General features: G+C 42.6%; 1 protein-coding gene across 3 annotated transcripts in view; it reads right to left on the bottom strand.

Moving 5' to 3' along the window:
- Positions 1-6: 6 nt before the first annotated feature.
- The window catches only part of HELZ (helicase with zinc finger), an 85807-nt gene continuing 72442 nt past the window's right edge, over positions 7-13371 (bottom strand). For all 3 annotated transcript variants that reach the window (XM_027890364.1, XM_027890362.1, XM_027890363.1), the window contains 8 exons: positions 13057-13250; positions 10486-10693; positions 9854-9930; positions 9089-9665; positions 8457-8697; positions 6780-7293; positions 3732-3984; positions 7-514 (listed from right to left, as the gene is read on the bottom strand). In XM_027890364.1, coding sequence (XP_027746165.1) covers positions 186-514; positions 3732-3984; positions 6780-7293; positions 8457-8697; positions 9089-9665; positions 9854-9930; positions 10486-10693; positions 13057-13250 — 2393 coding nt within the window. In that variant the 3' untranslated portion in view covers positions 7-185. The remainder of the gene's footprint in view (positions 515-3731; positions 3985-6779; positions 7294-8456; positions 8698-9088; positions 9666-9853; positions 9931-10485; positions 10694-13056; positions 13251-13371) is intronic.

Genomic DNA, 13371 nt, shown 5'->3' with positions numbered 1-13371 from the left:
CAAAATAATGGAATATAATAAAAAAAAAAAAAAATTAGTTGCAAGTCTAGCAGCAAAGCAATTAAGTGAGGATATATTTACTAATATAAACAAAGGGAATATTTGCAACTACAGGTGAAGCCCCAACTACCTTAGACCTACGGACACAAATAAAAATTAAATTCTCTCTAAAAAAAATAATCTGATTATTTAAAATAGGAGTAAAAGCCATTGCTACCTGATGAACTACCTAGGCTAAGTTCCTGAAACAAGGACAGGGGGTCGCTGTTCTTTTTCGTCTGCTCAGGAGGGGGTTTGGGCTTGGGGGGCGCCCGCAGAGCGCTGGCGTAGGACATGACGGGCTTGCTGCCGGCGGGCTGGGGGCTGCTGCTGTTGGACTCCACCAGCTGCTTGTTGGGCATCAGAGGTGGGAACTGGCCCAGGTGCTGGAGCACGTTGTAGTTGAAGGAGTTGGAGAGCTGGATGTTCTCGGCCTTCAGGTGTTCCTCGGGGGGCTTCGCTGTCTTGGCTGGAGCTGCGGGAGGAGGAACCGGAGCGCGGGTGAGTGAACGGCTCTGACGTAGCAAATCTAACCCCAAAACACCTACTGGAGGGACTGAAACTGGAAACCTCCTCCCACACCACCCATTTTCTGTGTTTGGTCACTCTGTGTGTCCTTGAAAATTATTATTAAGTTCACAGACTCAGATAATCAGGGGGTGGTTTGGGTTGGAAGGGACCTTAACGCTCCTCTCATTCCACCCCTTGCCATGGGCAGGGACAGCTTCCACCAGCCCAGGTTGCTCCATGCTGCTCTTGCAGTTCCCTAACTTCATTCCCACTATTGGATTGTGCCCTATCCTTGCCACCAGCACCCCAGGACTGGCACTGTTAACCACTCTCTGCGTGTGTGCCCACGGCCCGTGACACCGACCCTGCAATCCCGCCCAGCGGCTTTGCCCGGTGCAGGGAAGGTAAAGCTGCTTCCCTCCGGGATCCACTCTAATTTAAGCACTTTATCCACTGAGACAGCACAAAGAGTATTTCATTCCTCTTGCTTTATAGCTCAATAGGCTAAAATTAAAATTTACAGCACCATATATAATTCATTCTCCAACAGCAATTCAGAGTCCTGAATGCCAAGCAACTAATTATTGGTATTTTAGGCTGAATGCATTTCTGCTAATTGATATGTTCTTGCTCCACATTTAACAACTTCTGTAACTATCAGAAAAAAATGGTGCTTTAAACCAGAGGTATAAAACTGCTTTCAAGTGAATTTCCTGAATCCTAATGAGGTACCTTACTTTGTCTGGAGAATTCTGCTGCCTCACACAACCAGAGAAACTCTACACTGAAACACAGGTAAATGTTCTATCTGCAACAGCCTAAGAGCTGGACAGCACATGTGTTCTGTAATTATTTCAATCTTTAACCCTGTAATGTTACTTTTAAAGTGCACATAGAAAAATGTACCACCAAATGAGTGCAAAAGTAGGAAAACAAAGTATATAGTTAAGTTTCTCACTGGAAGGGTCACACACAGCCTTTTGATTTTTATAAAGTAAAAGAAACCCCATAACCAGCTCATAGAAGAATGAATATGGAAAGAACATAACCAAAGCAGTTTTGCTAGGGTTGCTGTGACTCAATAAAAAACAAACAACCCAGACTATGAGCAAAAAAACCTCCCAAAAATAACCACAGCACTCAAGAGAAGACAAGCAATGACAAGCAGGGCCAGAGGTGAAAGCTGTGTGTGGTTGAGGTGTCTAACAGAAGAAAAAAAAAATGAAATAAACATCTTGAGTAAGAACTTAAATCATTTTCTTTCTATCAACAGAAAAAGCAATGCATATCAAACTCTCAAAGTGCAATTTTGGGAAGTGCCTGCACGTAACGACCCTGAGGAATTCACAGCAGCTCCCCTTGCCCTCCATAAATCCATCCTGATCCAACCCCACAGGGAGCGGTGCCTCAGCCACTCCTGATGGGCAGGAGGGATCAGCCCTTGGACAGTCTGGATCAGGGTCTCTCTCCAGCACAAACTGCAGGCACAGGGTTATTTCCCAGATCCCACTCTCACGGGGTCTCATTTCATGGATAAAAATCAATGGAAACGGCAAACAGTGCAGTCACTGGTCATTAACCCTTAGCTCCATAAAGCACATTTGGGCTGTAAATAGGATCATCACAGGCACTGAGCTGTGAGTGTGGGAAAGCACAGCAGCCAGAAAATGGAGATGTGTTTGCGTGAACCACCAGATACGGGCACTATCCATATACACCCATTTACAGAACAGAAACCATTCTTAACTACAGCAAAAATAATTTTCACAGCAAAAGCACTTACTAGAGTCAGAACCTGACCTTTTCTTTTAGAATTTAGTGTTTGACAGCAAATGGAGGGCTCTGGTACTTTTTACATACACATCTGTCCTCTGGAGACTTTACTCACTAACCCGTTCTCGAGCTTTACATTAAAGCAAGGAAATGTGGCATTGGCTGATCCCAAAGTAACCCTGCCAGGGTTCCTGAGCTGCTCTTAGATAATCACTATTAGATAACCACCAGTCTAGGGAGCAACTCCAGTGATGAATGTCATATAACACTGTGCATTCAGCTCCTCGATTTTCAGTAAAAATAGAAGTAGATTGAAGGAGGTGCCCTGAGCCTGAAGTTTGGAACAAAAGATGCTGCCATACACATGGGTTTGCAAAATAACATTTTCACATTTTGGAAACGAAAAGGCACATCAGGAACTTAACTCTCGAGTGCTGCTGCTGATCTAAACAGGTTTAGTCATTCATTCTACACCGCATGTTTCTACTTCACAATCACTATGAAATCACAAGATGTTTTAGGTTTATAAAGATTCATCAAAAGCAATTAAATCTCTTAAGGCCAAAAAGAACCATCCCATAAATATTTTTCCGCATTACTAAGTGGTTTTAATATCCACATTGGGATATTGTTCATATTTTTACTGATTTTGTTTTTAAATTACCACTGGAGATTCTTAAAGCAAAGTCACGGAGAAGAAACTGTATTACCCTGGTTATTTTGTTTTTCACAAACACTGAAGGTATGGAGAACAGAAGAATAGCTGCACTGCTCCAACTCTCTGCTCGCAGCTTTTTTTCACCTCTGAGAAGTTAATTTAGTTTCTGTCTGCTCAATCAATCAGCACTGCTCCTACCACCAGGGAAGCCACGTTCCACTGAGACTGTTCCACGGCGAGAGAGAATTTAAACTCGTCACTGCTTTGATGAAGTACCAGAATTTACCGGGAGGAACGCTGAGAGTACTAATTCAGTTTATGTGCTGCTCCCCCAGACTGTAATATCAACACCAAATATCACTGATTCTGGGAACAAACAATCTATCTTTGCAAATAAATTCCACCAGTCACCTCAGTTCCTTTCAGCAAAGGCTCAGCTGCACTTAAAACCACTGGAAGAGACTATTTGGGTTTACTGGAGCTTTTGGAGAGGACTAAGGAGCAGCACTGATTTTGCAGGAGGAGATCACTCACACTATTCTTTAGACAGGAGCAGGATGGTAACGAGATGGCAAACAAAACCAAGATTATTCTAAACTTTTAACTGCTGAAACAACAAAACACTTCAACATCTGAGTTTGGGAACTGAAGAAACGGCAGAAAACGTGTTGTGAAAAAAAAAACCTCCACACCCAACCCTTTCACTGCAGCTTAAATTGTGTCCTTAGAGCAAAGATGCAGCTGTACCCACCTAACAACTCCCGGGGTGGAACTGCTCTGCTGGCTCCGTTGCATGGAATGTTTGGGTACGGGGCAGAGGAGGAGGAGTTCACCCACAGCTCAGGTGAGGAGTAGTTGAACGATGACTGGTTACTGTGGTCCTGAAGCTCTTTACACTGACCAAGACTGTCTTGAGGAGGGTTTAATTCTTCAGAACAAGCCTGGACTGAACTAGAGGAAATTCTTCTTTGGTACAACGGCCTGCCTGGTCCTCTTGGTTCATACTGTGAACGAACAAAAAAACACAAAATAAAAAAAATGGCCTTTTGCTCTTTTTTATTTATTTATGTATCAAACACCATTTCTCCTACTCGATTTTTTTTTGCCTGAAATGTCTCACCAAAGAATAAAAAATGTCCTTTGCATTTAGAAAAAAAATCTCGCGCATTTCAAGTTATATGTTGTGTATTGCAGTCACTGATAATGTGTTTTGATCACACAAAATAGAGAATTTTAAAGCAACTGCAAAGAACATCAACTGAGATTCCTAATTTTCGTCAGCCTTTACATCTCACAGTCCTCCGTGGGCGATGGATCACACAGTGAGGAGGAAGATACCCAGCATTTACAGATGAAGCAAAGAAAGCACAGAAACACATAAGAGAAAATGTTCTTACAACGTAGCCAGGGTAAAAAAAAAAAATGGCTTTTCCTTTTCCAAAGGATAAATCAGTGACTTGTTCAGCAGGATGTGGGGAAGCAGGATACATTTGTGCACTGGATGTTGTGAATGTACACAAACCAACACTCTGGAGAAGCCTCTGCCCTCGGGAGAAATAATTCAGAAAATTTTATCTGAAACCACAGAAATGACTTGTAAGCCCTGTAGATCATGGAGAGGGAAATGGCAGGAGCTCCATTAATTAACCTGTGGACTTCAAAAGTTCAGATTTAAGGGCTCTCTAAACTTTCTCAAGGTTTAAAGTAAGTCTGCTATATTACAGTTTATTTTTAAAAATGAATGCAGTATTTTCTCCCTTCTGCACTGACTAATGAGCATCAATAACAGAAAAGTCATGCAGATAAATCTATACTTGGTAAAAGGAAAAAGAAAACATCCTAATGAAATGCCATAAGAAATTAGCTAAATAAACATCAAACAACTTGCTTGCAGTGCCCCAATATTGTTACTGTATCATCCACAAAAAACAGATAGAGGAAAAAAGGGCACGAAAGAAAACTGTTATATCTTATTTTAGTCACCATAATCAAGGGATCAACACTTGCATTCCTGACACTCTGCTCTCCTAAGGGTTTTCTTCAAAAACAACGAAAGAAACCCCAAATTCATAAGCTACTGCCCAAATCACACCCAAAAATTATCCATTTGTTGAGTTTAATGGGCAATTTTGGTAAGCAGGCAGGAATTTATCAAGATTCTGGACACTTGCAAGTACAGAACCAGACAGAATAACTTCAGTATTCCCTTTGATGTGCAGTTCAGATCTGGCTTGACTAAACACATGCAAAAGCTTTCAAGTATCAAGTCAATTAACAGTTTTATAAATAGTGATGGAGAAGACAGTTTAGTGAGGATACCAAAAGTCAAGAAAACTGCCCTGACAACTGCCTTGTATGAGGGATGTCTCTTAAAAATACCCCTAAAACCACGTTTTGATTTCTTTGTGCATTCTTTGGTCCTACCCACCAGCTGGACCAGCAGTTTTGGAAAGTTTACGGGCAAGTCTCTGTCCTGGAACACTTTGACTGCATTTGGCAGTTCTGTCACATATTTTGAAAGGAAGAAGAAATAACAACTAAACCGAATTTGCACTAATTACATAAAGGCTCACTCTATTTGTCTTCAGATAGCAGGAGCTGTCACAAGCTCTATAGGAATATTTATTGGTTTATTACTGCTGAAAAGACATTGTTCCTACGTCCTGCTGTACTGACAGCAGTAAGCGCTGTCACAAAGTATTAGATTTTATACAAGGTGGGATGACTTAATGGACTGAGACATCAAATTTCTAAATGTCTATAACCCCAAACCTTACTACAGCTCTAGCTGGGCCTGAGGACTCCATTAACTTCCCAGGATCTACACAAGACAGAAATTTGTAAAATGCACTGGAATTCAATTTTAGTTATTCTGCTCAGGCTCATAAACTAAATATTTTCTCGTTTCAGAAGTCGAAAGACAATTAAATTAAATATGTATTATGTGAGACAGTGATGAGGAGGGCTCCCCCCACGGCTTCTGTAAAAACCTTAACAGAAATACATCACTTATGTACAAATACTGGATTACAGGCAGCCAGTGTGAATATGAATTCTAGCATTCCTGGAATGCCACCAGGATATATTCCACGCCTACATATCATACACTCCTCAGCACTCCATATTCCAAGAGGGATTAAAAACTCCTGTTCAAAATGTGACCTGTCCTGGTGCTGGCATAGCCTACATCCCATAATACACCTCCTTGGAGTGCAGGACAAGAGGACACGGAGAGGGACGGAGCCGGCTGTGGCTGGTGCTGGACCCAGATTGAAGCAGCACAGCCGGGTATCTCTGCACTCTGAACCCCCAGAACACACAGGATGGCTTTATATCCAATTAGTTCAGGCAGGGAGGGGTTTATTAAATCAGGGTGAAACACTTGTCCAGCTCTGCTCTCGAGCTTGGATGAGAAGTGGCTCCACCACACTCACAGCTCACAGGGACAGCCGGTCGGTTCATTCACGCTGCCTGTCCAGAGTCACCTCCAGAGCTTTCACCTGGGCTGGGTTAAACTTCACCCCACATAAAGGACAGGCAGAGACCGAGCAAGAAGACTCTGAGTAACACTCAAAAAAGCCAAGACTTCCCACTTTGCAGAGAAAACGTTACACCTGCAGCCCCAAGAACCACGAACGTGCCCAGGGCGAGGAGCAAAGAACGACTCCACCCCCCAGGAACTCCAGTGGGAGCTGTCAATGCGTGAGGTTCTGTGCACCCCTGGCCGCTCCACAGTGCCATCTGACAGTGAAACAACACGACAACTGCACAGCAGACACGAGCAAACACCTCCACCTACCTCTTCTAAGCTGTGGAGCGAAGAGGCAGATACTGCTCGAGATGCGAGGGGGTGAAATGGCTCCTGACCGACCGCGTGCTGATGGTTCTGGATTTGTATAAAAGGGTTCTGCTGCGACCTGTGGGGCAGTGGAGGTATCCCATAGTGAAAGCCCTGCCCCATAAGGTGGTTCTGCTGCAGGTTAGCATAAGTCCAGGATCCATCAGGTTGCAGGTATTTCAAGGGAGACGGGGTTATATGTTCGGATGGCATTGAGAAAGGGGGGTTGTATATTTGGGGTAAATGCTGCTGAAACGCTGGGTTACTGGGCAGTTCAAGGTCTCTGTTGTTTTCAGTGAAGGTGGGGAAGTGAGCACTGTGGTTGGAGTTGCAGGAAGGAGAAGGGAGTGCTGGTGGGCTCCGGGGCTGCACTTGTCTGTATTGCAACAGTCTCGACTGAGGGGGGGGCATTTCGGCCAAGTCCCGACTTTCACTTGGATCCCGGTGGGACAGTTCTCGGAGCAAATCCTGGAATCTGCATTGACAGAATAAATGCATCAAGAAAAGAAAAAAAAAATGTTTTGCTGAAATCCCACTCTTTTTTGAGGTGGAAAAAAAAAATCTCAAGAGCACAAACCACCGAATTTAAATATTCTCATCTTTGGGCTTACTGACCCCTAACTTCAAAGGATGGGACTGAGCAATCAGAAATCAGGCACAGGAGGATTAATCGGATGAAATACCCACCTGAATCATCTCAAAGTTTTAATAACTCTCGAGATTTCCTTTCTGGTCAGAAGAATCAATTTTTTTGTTATCCCTTAAGAGACAACTAAGGGAAGGATTTCCTGCTTTACTACACAGGGTAAAAAGTTCACATAGTTAGGGAAAATTTTAGCCCCTTACAAGCCAAAAAGCCAGAACAATCAGGGATTCCCCTCACTTGCACAATATACTTTCAAACCTCTTCAGAAGGTCGAGAATATTCAATTCAGCACTTCAAAGAGTCAGATAAGAGGGCATTTAGATGCTTTACCATGGCTGTAACAACCCAGATGGAAAAGAAAGCATAGTGGGAGATGACAGTAAACAGAGGCAATTTAAGAATCCAGCCTTTGCAATATACATGATCAAAGTTGATGACCACTGGAACCATTTTTCTGTTGACATTCAACAGCTTCCTTTCTTGCCCCCTAATGCTCCACCTCAAATATAACCATTTTTTTCTGCTTTTAAAAGCAAAGGATTTTTGAAAAGAAAAAATTGAGGTTTCCCCGGGGAGCAATGTCTGGGGAGGGGCTGGCTTGTTTGTTTTCAAGCACATAAATCCGAGACTTGCTACTTCAAATTGAAGAATTTACAACTTAAATAGGCCTTCACTACCCTCTGACACCTCTTTTATAAAAAGCACAAGGTTGTTACTCTCTACCCATTCCTCACTCCATAAACACAACACCGAAAAGCTCCACGAAAATATTTTTCCACTACAGCTTTACTACCCAATATACTAACAGAACAAAGCATAACACATAATAAAAGCACAGTTGTAAGTCAGCCTGCCAGCTATTTTAACCTTCATAATAACAGCAGCAAAAAGCAATACCTTTGAGTGCCTTGCACTTGATCACAGGGTTACAGATAGGTAAGGTGCCCACTGCTCAATTTTACACAAGCTCTGATGACTCAGTAAACAAATACCTTGAATATGTTGCCTCTGTTTCATCTTCTGTATTACTGGCAAGTTTCCAGTTTGCCCTAACTTGCTGCTGTTGATGTAATCCAATTGGTTGCTGAGGAAGATGTGGTAGATGAGGATGGTGATGGTGTTGATATGGAATAGTGCCTTGACTGAGATAGGCATTATGTTCATTCCATTGCTGTAACCTGGCTTGTTGTTGCTGCCTTATTGTTTCCAAAGCTACATTTCCATGCATACGATCTACAAAAATAGTTTTAAAAAAATATTTTATCTAATGCCCTTTTTTAAAAGATCTTTATGTCAGAAAAAGAAAAAAAAAAAAGAAAAAAAAAAGAATACTTTTTAAACAGTATATTTCAGGGCCTATTATATACTAGCTGCATTGCAGTGTATAACCTGGTTATTTAAATCATATGGAAAATCATATAAACATGAATCTTCTAATAAAGTGCTGAATATTCAAACATGCCTCAAGCAGCAAATTATGCTCAATGACATTACTTATGGAAACTAACCCAACAATGACCCAATTCAGAGCAATATGCCTGAAAAAGGTAAATACCTCCTTCATTCTCACTTCAATGTAGTTATAATTGCACACTCTGAATTTAAATAAAGAAAAGTCACCTACCTAAAGTGTCCCCTAAGGGCATTCCTGATGGATTCTCTTCAATGAAGTTGTTCAAGTGGGTTGGCAGAACGGGGTTGTGCTGTGCAAGAGGCCTCAAAGGATTATTGACTTCTTGTAACAGAGGTGGGGGGTGTTGTTCTGAAATCACAGCATCTACAGCAGGAGAATGCGGTCGGTGGGGAATTGGATTATTAAAAAAAGACTGGCTGGGGCCTGCCTGGTAAGCAGGGGAAAGCTGTGAAGGTTGTGGAGGCTGCTGATTCAAATGGTTATGCTGCTGAACTACCTGGCTCTGCTGGGGTGGCATTTGGTTTGCTTGGTCAGGCAAGTGATTTTGCTGCTGACTTAAAAGGTTTTGCTGCTGCTGCTGCTGCTGCAGAGGATACGGCTGCCTTGGGATCTGGGAGAGGTGCTGGAAGTGGCGGTTGGGAACTGCAAACTGGGAGTGGGGCGGGGTGAGGTGGAGGTTCAGCTGCCTGGGGGTGGGATTCTCTTTGCGGTGGAATTTGGCGTTGGGGAACCCAACACCAGAGCGGGACTCGGGGCTCCTCTGCTGAGAACTGGCTTCTAAATCGACCTGCACGAAAAGAGAAGGGGAAATGTTGAAAATCCACATTAAAAAAAAAACCAAACGGAGCCATTTCAGAAATGACTGAGCTCATTAAGAGACAGAATATGAAAAAAAAAACAAACACACAAAAAGTAATGAACAAATAAACAAACAAACCCAAAACCAAACCACAAACCCAGACAGGAGAAACCCACCTGCTTGGATTCCAGAGGTTTCTTCTCAGGTGTTCGAATTTTACTGATTTCAGGTCCAGCAGCATTTTCACTTTTACCTAAAAACATTTACAAAATTATTTAGTTTCAATAGAAAAATTATTATTTTGGGATTTTCTTTTTTGCCAGACACAGGAAAATTTAGACTTATTAGTATAGCATTTACAGCATCACAGACACTTAATATCATTTTCCTAAATAACACTTCTCCTTTAATCTCTGCACTTTGTTCATTAATCATCACTAAGTAGTTCTTCCAACTTAATTGCAAATAACATCAGCAGTCGTTAGCACTGTAGTGCAGAACAGAGATGGAACAATTATACCCTCAATACCCCTCCCCACCTTCCATTTCTTCCTCCTCTGAATCTCACAGTCTCTGAGTTATTCCACTTGTAATGACAAATCTCACGTTATTTCCCCAACTCCGCAGATCCCTCGATCAGGAAGGAAAGGGTGAAGGAGGGAAAGGAAGGAGGGAGGAAGGAAAGGAGGAAGGGAAACCCTTTCCAAAATACCCCATTTAAAGGGTAGCGCAAAGTACAGTCATAAAGTAATTTAAAGCACAAACTCTCACAACCAGACCAACTTCCACTGCCGTTTCCACCACTGACCATTTCGACTTTGTTCGTGCTGCTCCTTTTCCTGGTGCTGGAGCTGCTGCTGTCCCATGTTAACTGGAGAGTGATGCCCCAGGCCATAGGGGATGGGAGACCCCCGCCCATGTGCCTGTAACAGGTTCATGTTATATGCCATAGCTGCTTGGTGAGTAATGAGGCGAGGGTCGACTGCAAACCTACCCTGATACCCCGTCCACGGTACCTACACAGGAAAAAAATTTAAAAAAAAAATAAATAAAAAAAGAGAGAGGTGCAACTTGTTAAGGTACATTAAAGGCAGAGAAGTAACAAGCACACTGTCAGTAGCAACAGTTTTCTGTGCATCAGATGACCTGACACACTCACACACAGCTACAGCTGGTGCTGGAGAGGGAGGGCTGTGAGGGCAGCAAAGATTTTGGAGGACAATCCTGGGCAAAAAATTTTGTATCAAAACCCATTGTTTTTTCAGCGGTCTCAAAATTCTGAGAGAAAAGACCGACGGACAAATTGCAGTTCAATAAACTTTGGATTAATCTCTTCACTAATTACATAGAAGTGGATGAAGGTCAAGAAAATAAAAATCCATTTCTCCTGGCAGTTAAGAGACATTGGGTTGTGGTTTGGGAGCAGGAACAGAGGGAGAAGCCTCTGACCTGAGGAACCTTTCAGCAGCCAGTGCTGTGATTCTGTACCACTAAAGGAGCTGCCAGGCCATTCCTCTGCACCCAGAAGACACCTGGTGAAGGTAACAAGACTACTGGCAAGTTAACAGGACTGTGGGTACAATCCAACACTCTCCATAAGTGAGGAATGACAGGGCTGCTCCAAAGTGCCTGTGCTACACACGAATTGCACATCTGAAGTAAAATCCACCTCCTGAGAGCAGGGAATAAAAGTCCGCATTTTTTTTTACAACAGTTTCGGTTTTATTCCTGAAAGGAAGGCAAAGGAAGACAGCTCTGGATCAAATTAGTTCAATCTCTCCCTGTAGGGAATTTATTAAGAGGAGGAAAACACATGAATCAGAGGCGAGTGCAGGGAGAGTAATCACCACTCAGGCTGCCAGAGCATCCCTCAGTGATGACAGCACACAACCTCCTCCTGCTTTTACCTCGGCTATGGGAACTGCATCGAACAAAGCAAAGACATCTTACATGAGCATAAACACATTTTACTTCAGTCCCTACTTGTTTCAAGTGTAACGACTTTCGTGCGATTTATTTTGGTTTAAATTGCTATTTGCCCTTGAAATGTGCACTTTGAACTTTGGCTTTAGGCTACTCTTGCATCTGTGCAACCTGAAATCACCTCTGAGCCTCTTTGCAAATGTAGCTGCCTCATTAGTACCTCAGTCTTCCCATTTAATTATTTAAAAATCCATCCTCGGGGATGGTGAGCTCAAAATACTTATTTTTAATATACTTCTTTTGATTGGAAATACATAAAAAATATATTAACCTCAGAACAATAAGGCAGAGCTTTTTAAATTACCTTGGTTTGAGATTAATATAATGTGAGCAAGCATGACAAAGATACAGCTGCTGGCCTTCTCATTGCATTTAAATTTACTCATCAAATGCAGATTTCTAGTAAGCTTGGAAAAAGAAAAATTCCTTGGCCTGGCAAAGAAAACCAATTTACAGCTGCCAGCTGATCTAAGGCACGCAACTGAAACTACAGCAAGTCCCCTATTCAGCACCCATAACCCAAATTACAGCAGAGGACTCATGATTATTGGAAAAAAATCAAGTTAACTGTGTTCCAACATTTAGCATTATGAATGGAATTAAACTCATCTGCACGTGTTTAATTCCATGTCCTTCCCACAGTCTGCAGGAGTTGTGCACAACACAGACACACTCCAAGCTTTTGCAGCCTTTGTTCTTTCCTTGCATTTTCCTCCACGAATATGTGCCTGTGAAGGGCAGCAACAAGGCAGAGGCTGCTTCTTTAATTTGTGTAAATTTTGGAGGGACAGCCTGATTCATGATCCAAAATCCCATGCATAAATGTAGCCTAAAAGACGTGATTAGAGATCTTCATTCTGTTCCCAAACGTCATTAAGGAAAGGGATTGGAGAGGAAACCGGTTCACTACCAGGTTCTGGAAGGGAAAAACATCCCATTATGCTTATTTTTCTTATCACTTCGCTTCAGACACCTTGCACTGCAGAATTCCAAACCTGGTAATTTAGCCCGTGCGAAGGCAATGAAGAGAAACAAACTGGGTGTGAATCACCCACCGTCCCTCCAGTGATTAAGAACTGAACGGGGCCGATAATTCCGAGGCAGGTGGCTCAAGTCACGGGAGGCAGATTCCACCGGTGTGCCCGAGACACACCAAATCACACGGACACGGAATTGCTTTTAGGCTGCCTGGAGTCATTTGTGGCAGCAAGGCTTTAAAGTCCCTGCTTTCTGGTGGCCCTCTGCACTGCCACTCCTAAAGCCAGCAAAGCCCATGTATTGGAAGCAAAGTGCTGAAAAAACCCGCAATAAATTCACTATCTGATTTTTTCACGTGTTTTGCGCATACAATAATTGAGGAGAGGCTCGGGGGGTAAAACAGAAAATTAATTCTTACAGGCAAAGGCACAGACATGACCATATTTCCTCCATAGACAGCAGGTACATAGAGAATACTTGTCCCAGTGTGTGGATCTATCCTTTGAACAGGACTTGGAGATTTCCCCAGGTTGGGGTGAGGTCCCAGAGGAGGAGGGGGAGGAGTAAATGCTCGGATAGGATTTCCAATTAGAACAGAAGGATTGGGCTGAACTGAAAAGAAAGACAAAAAAAAAAAAAAAAAAAAATGTATATACACACACATACAAAAAAGATATATACACAAAAAGAACACGAAGCCACTGTTTTCCTTTTTTCTTCTTTTTTTTTTTTT

Source organism: Empidonax traillii, unplaced genomic scaffold (assembly GCF_003031625.1).
Source record: "Empidonax traillii isolate 1590-97213 ecotype Southwest subspecies unplaced genomic scaffold, ASM303162v1 scaffold286:size1162393, whole genome shotgun sequence".
Lineage (NCBI taxonomy): Eukaryota > Metazoa > Chordata > Aves > Passeriformes > Tyrannidae > Empidonax > Empidonax traillii.
Note: the sequence above shows the minus strand (reverse complement) of the source record. Positions and strands in the feature narration are given on the sequence as shown.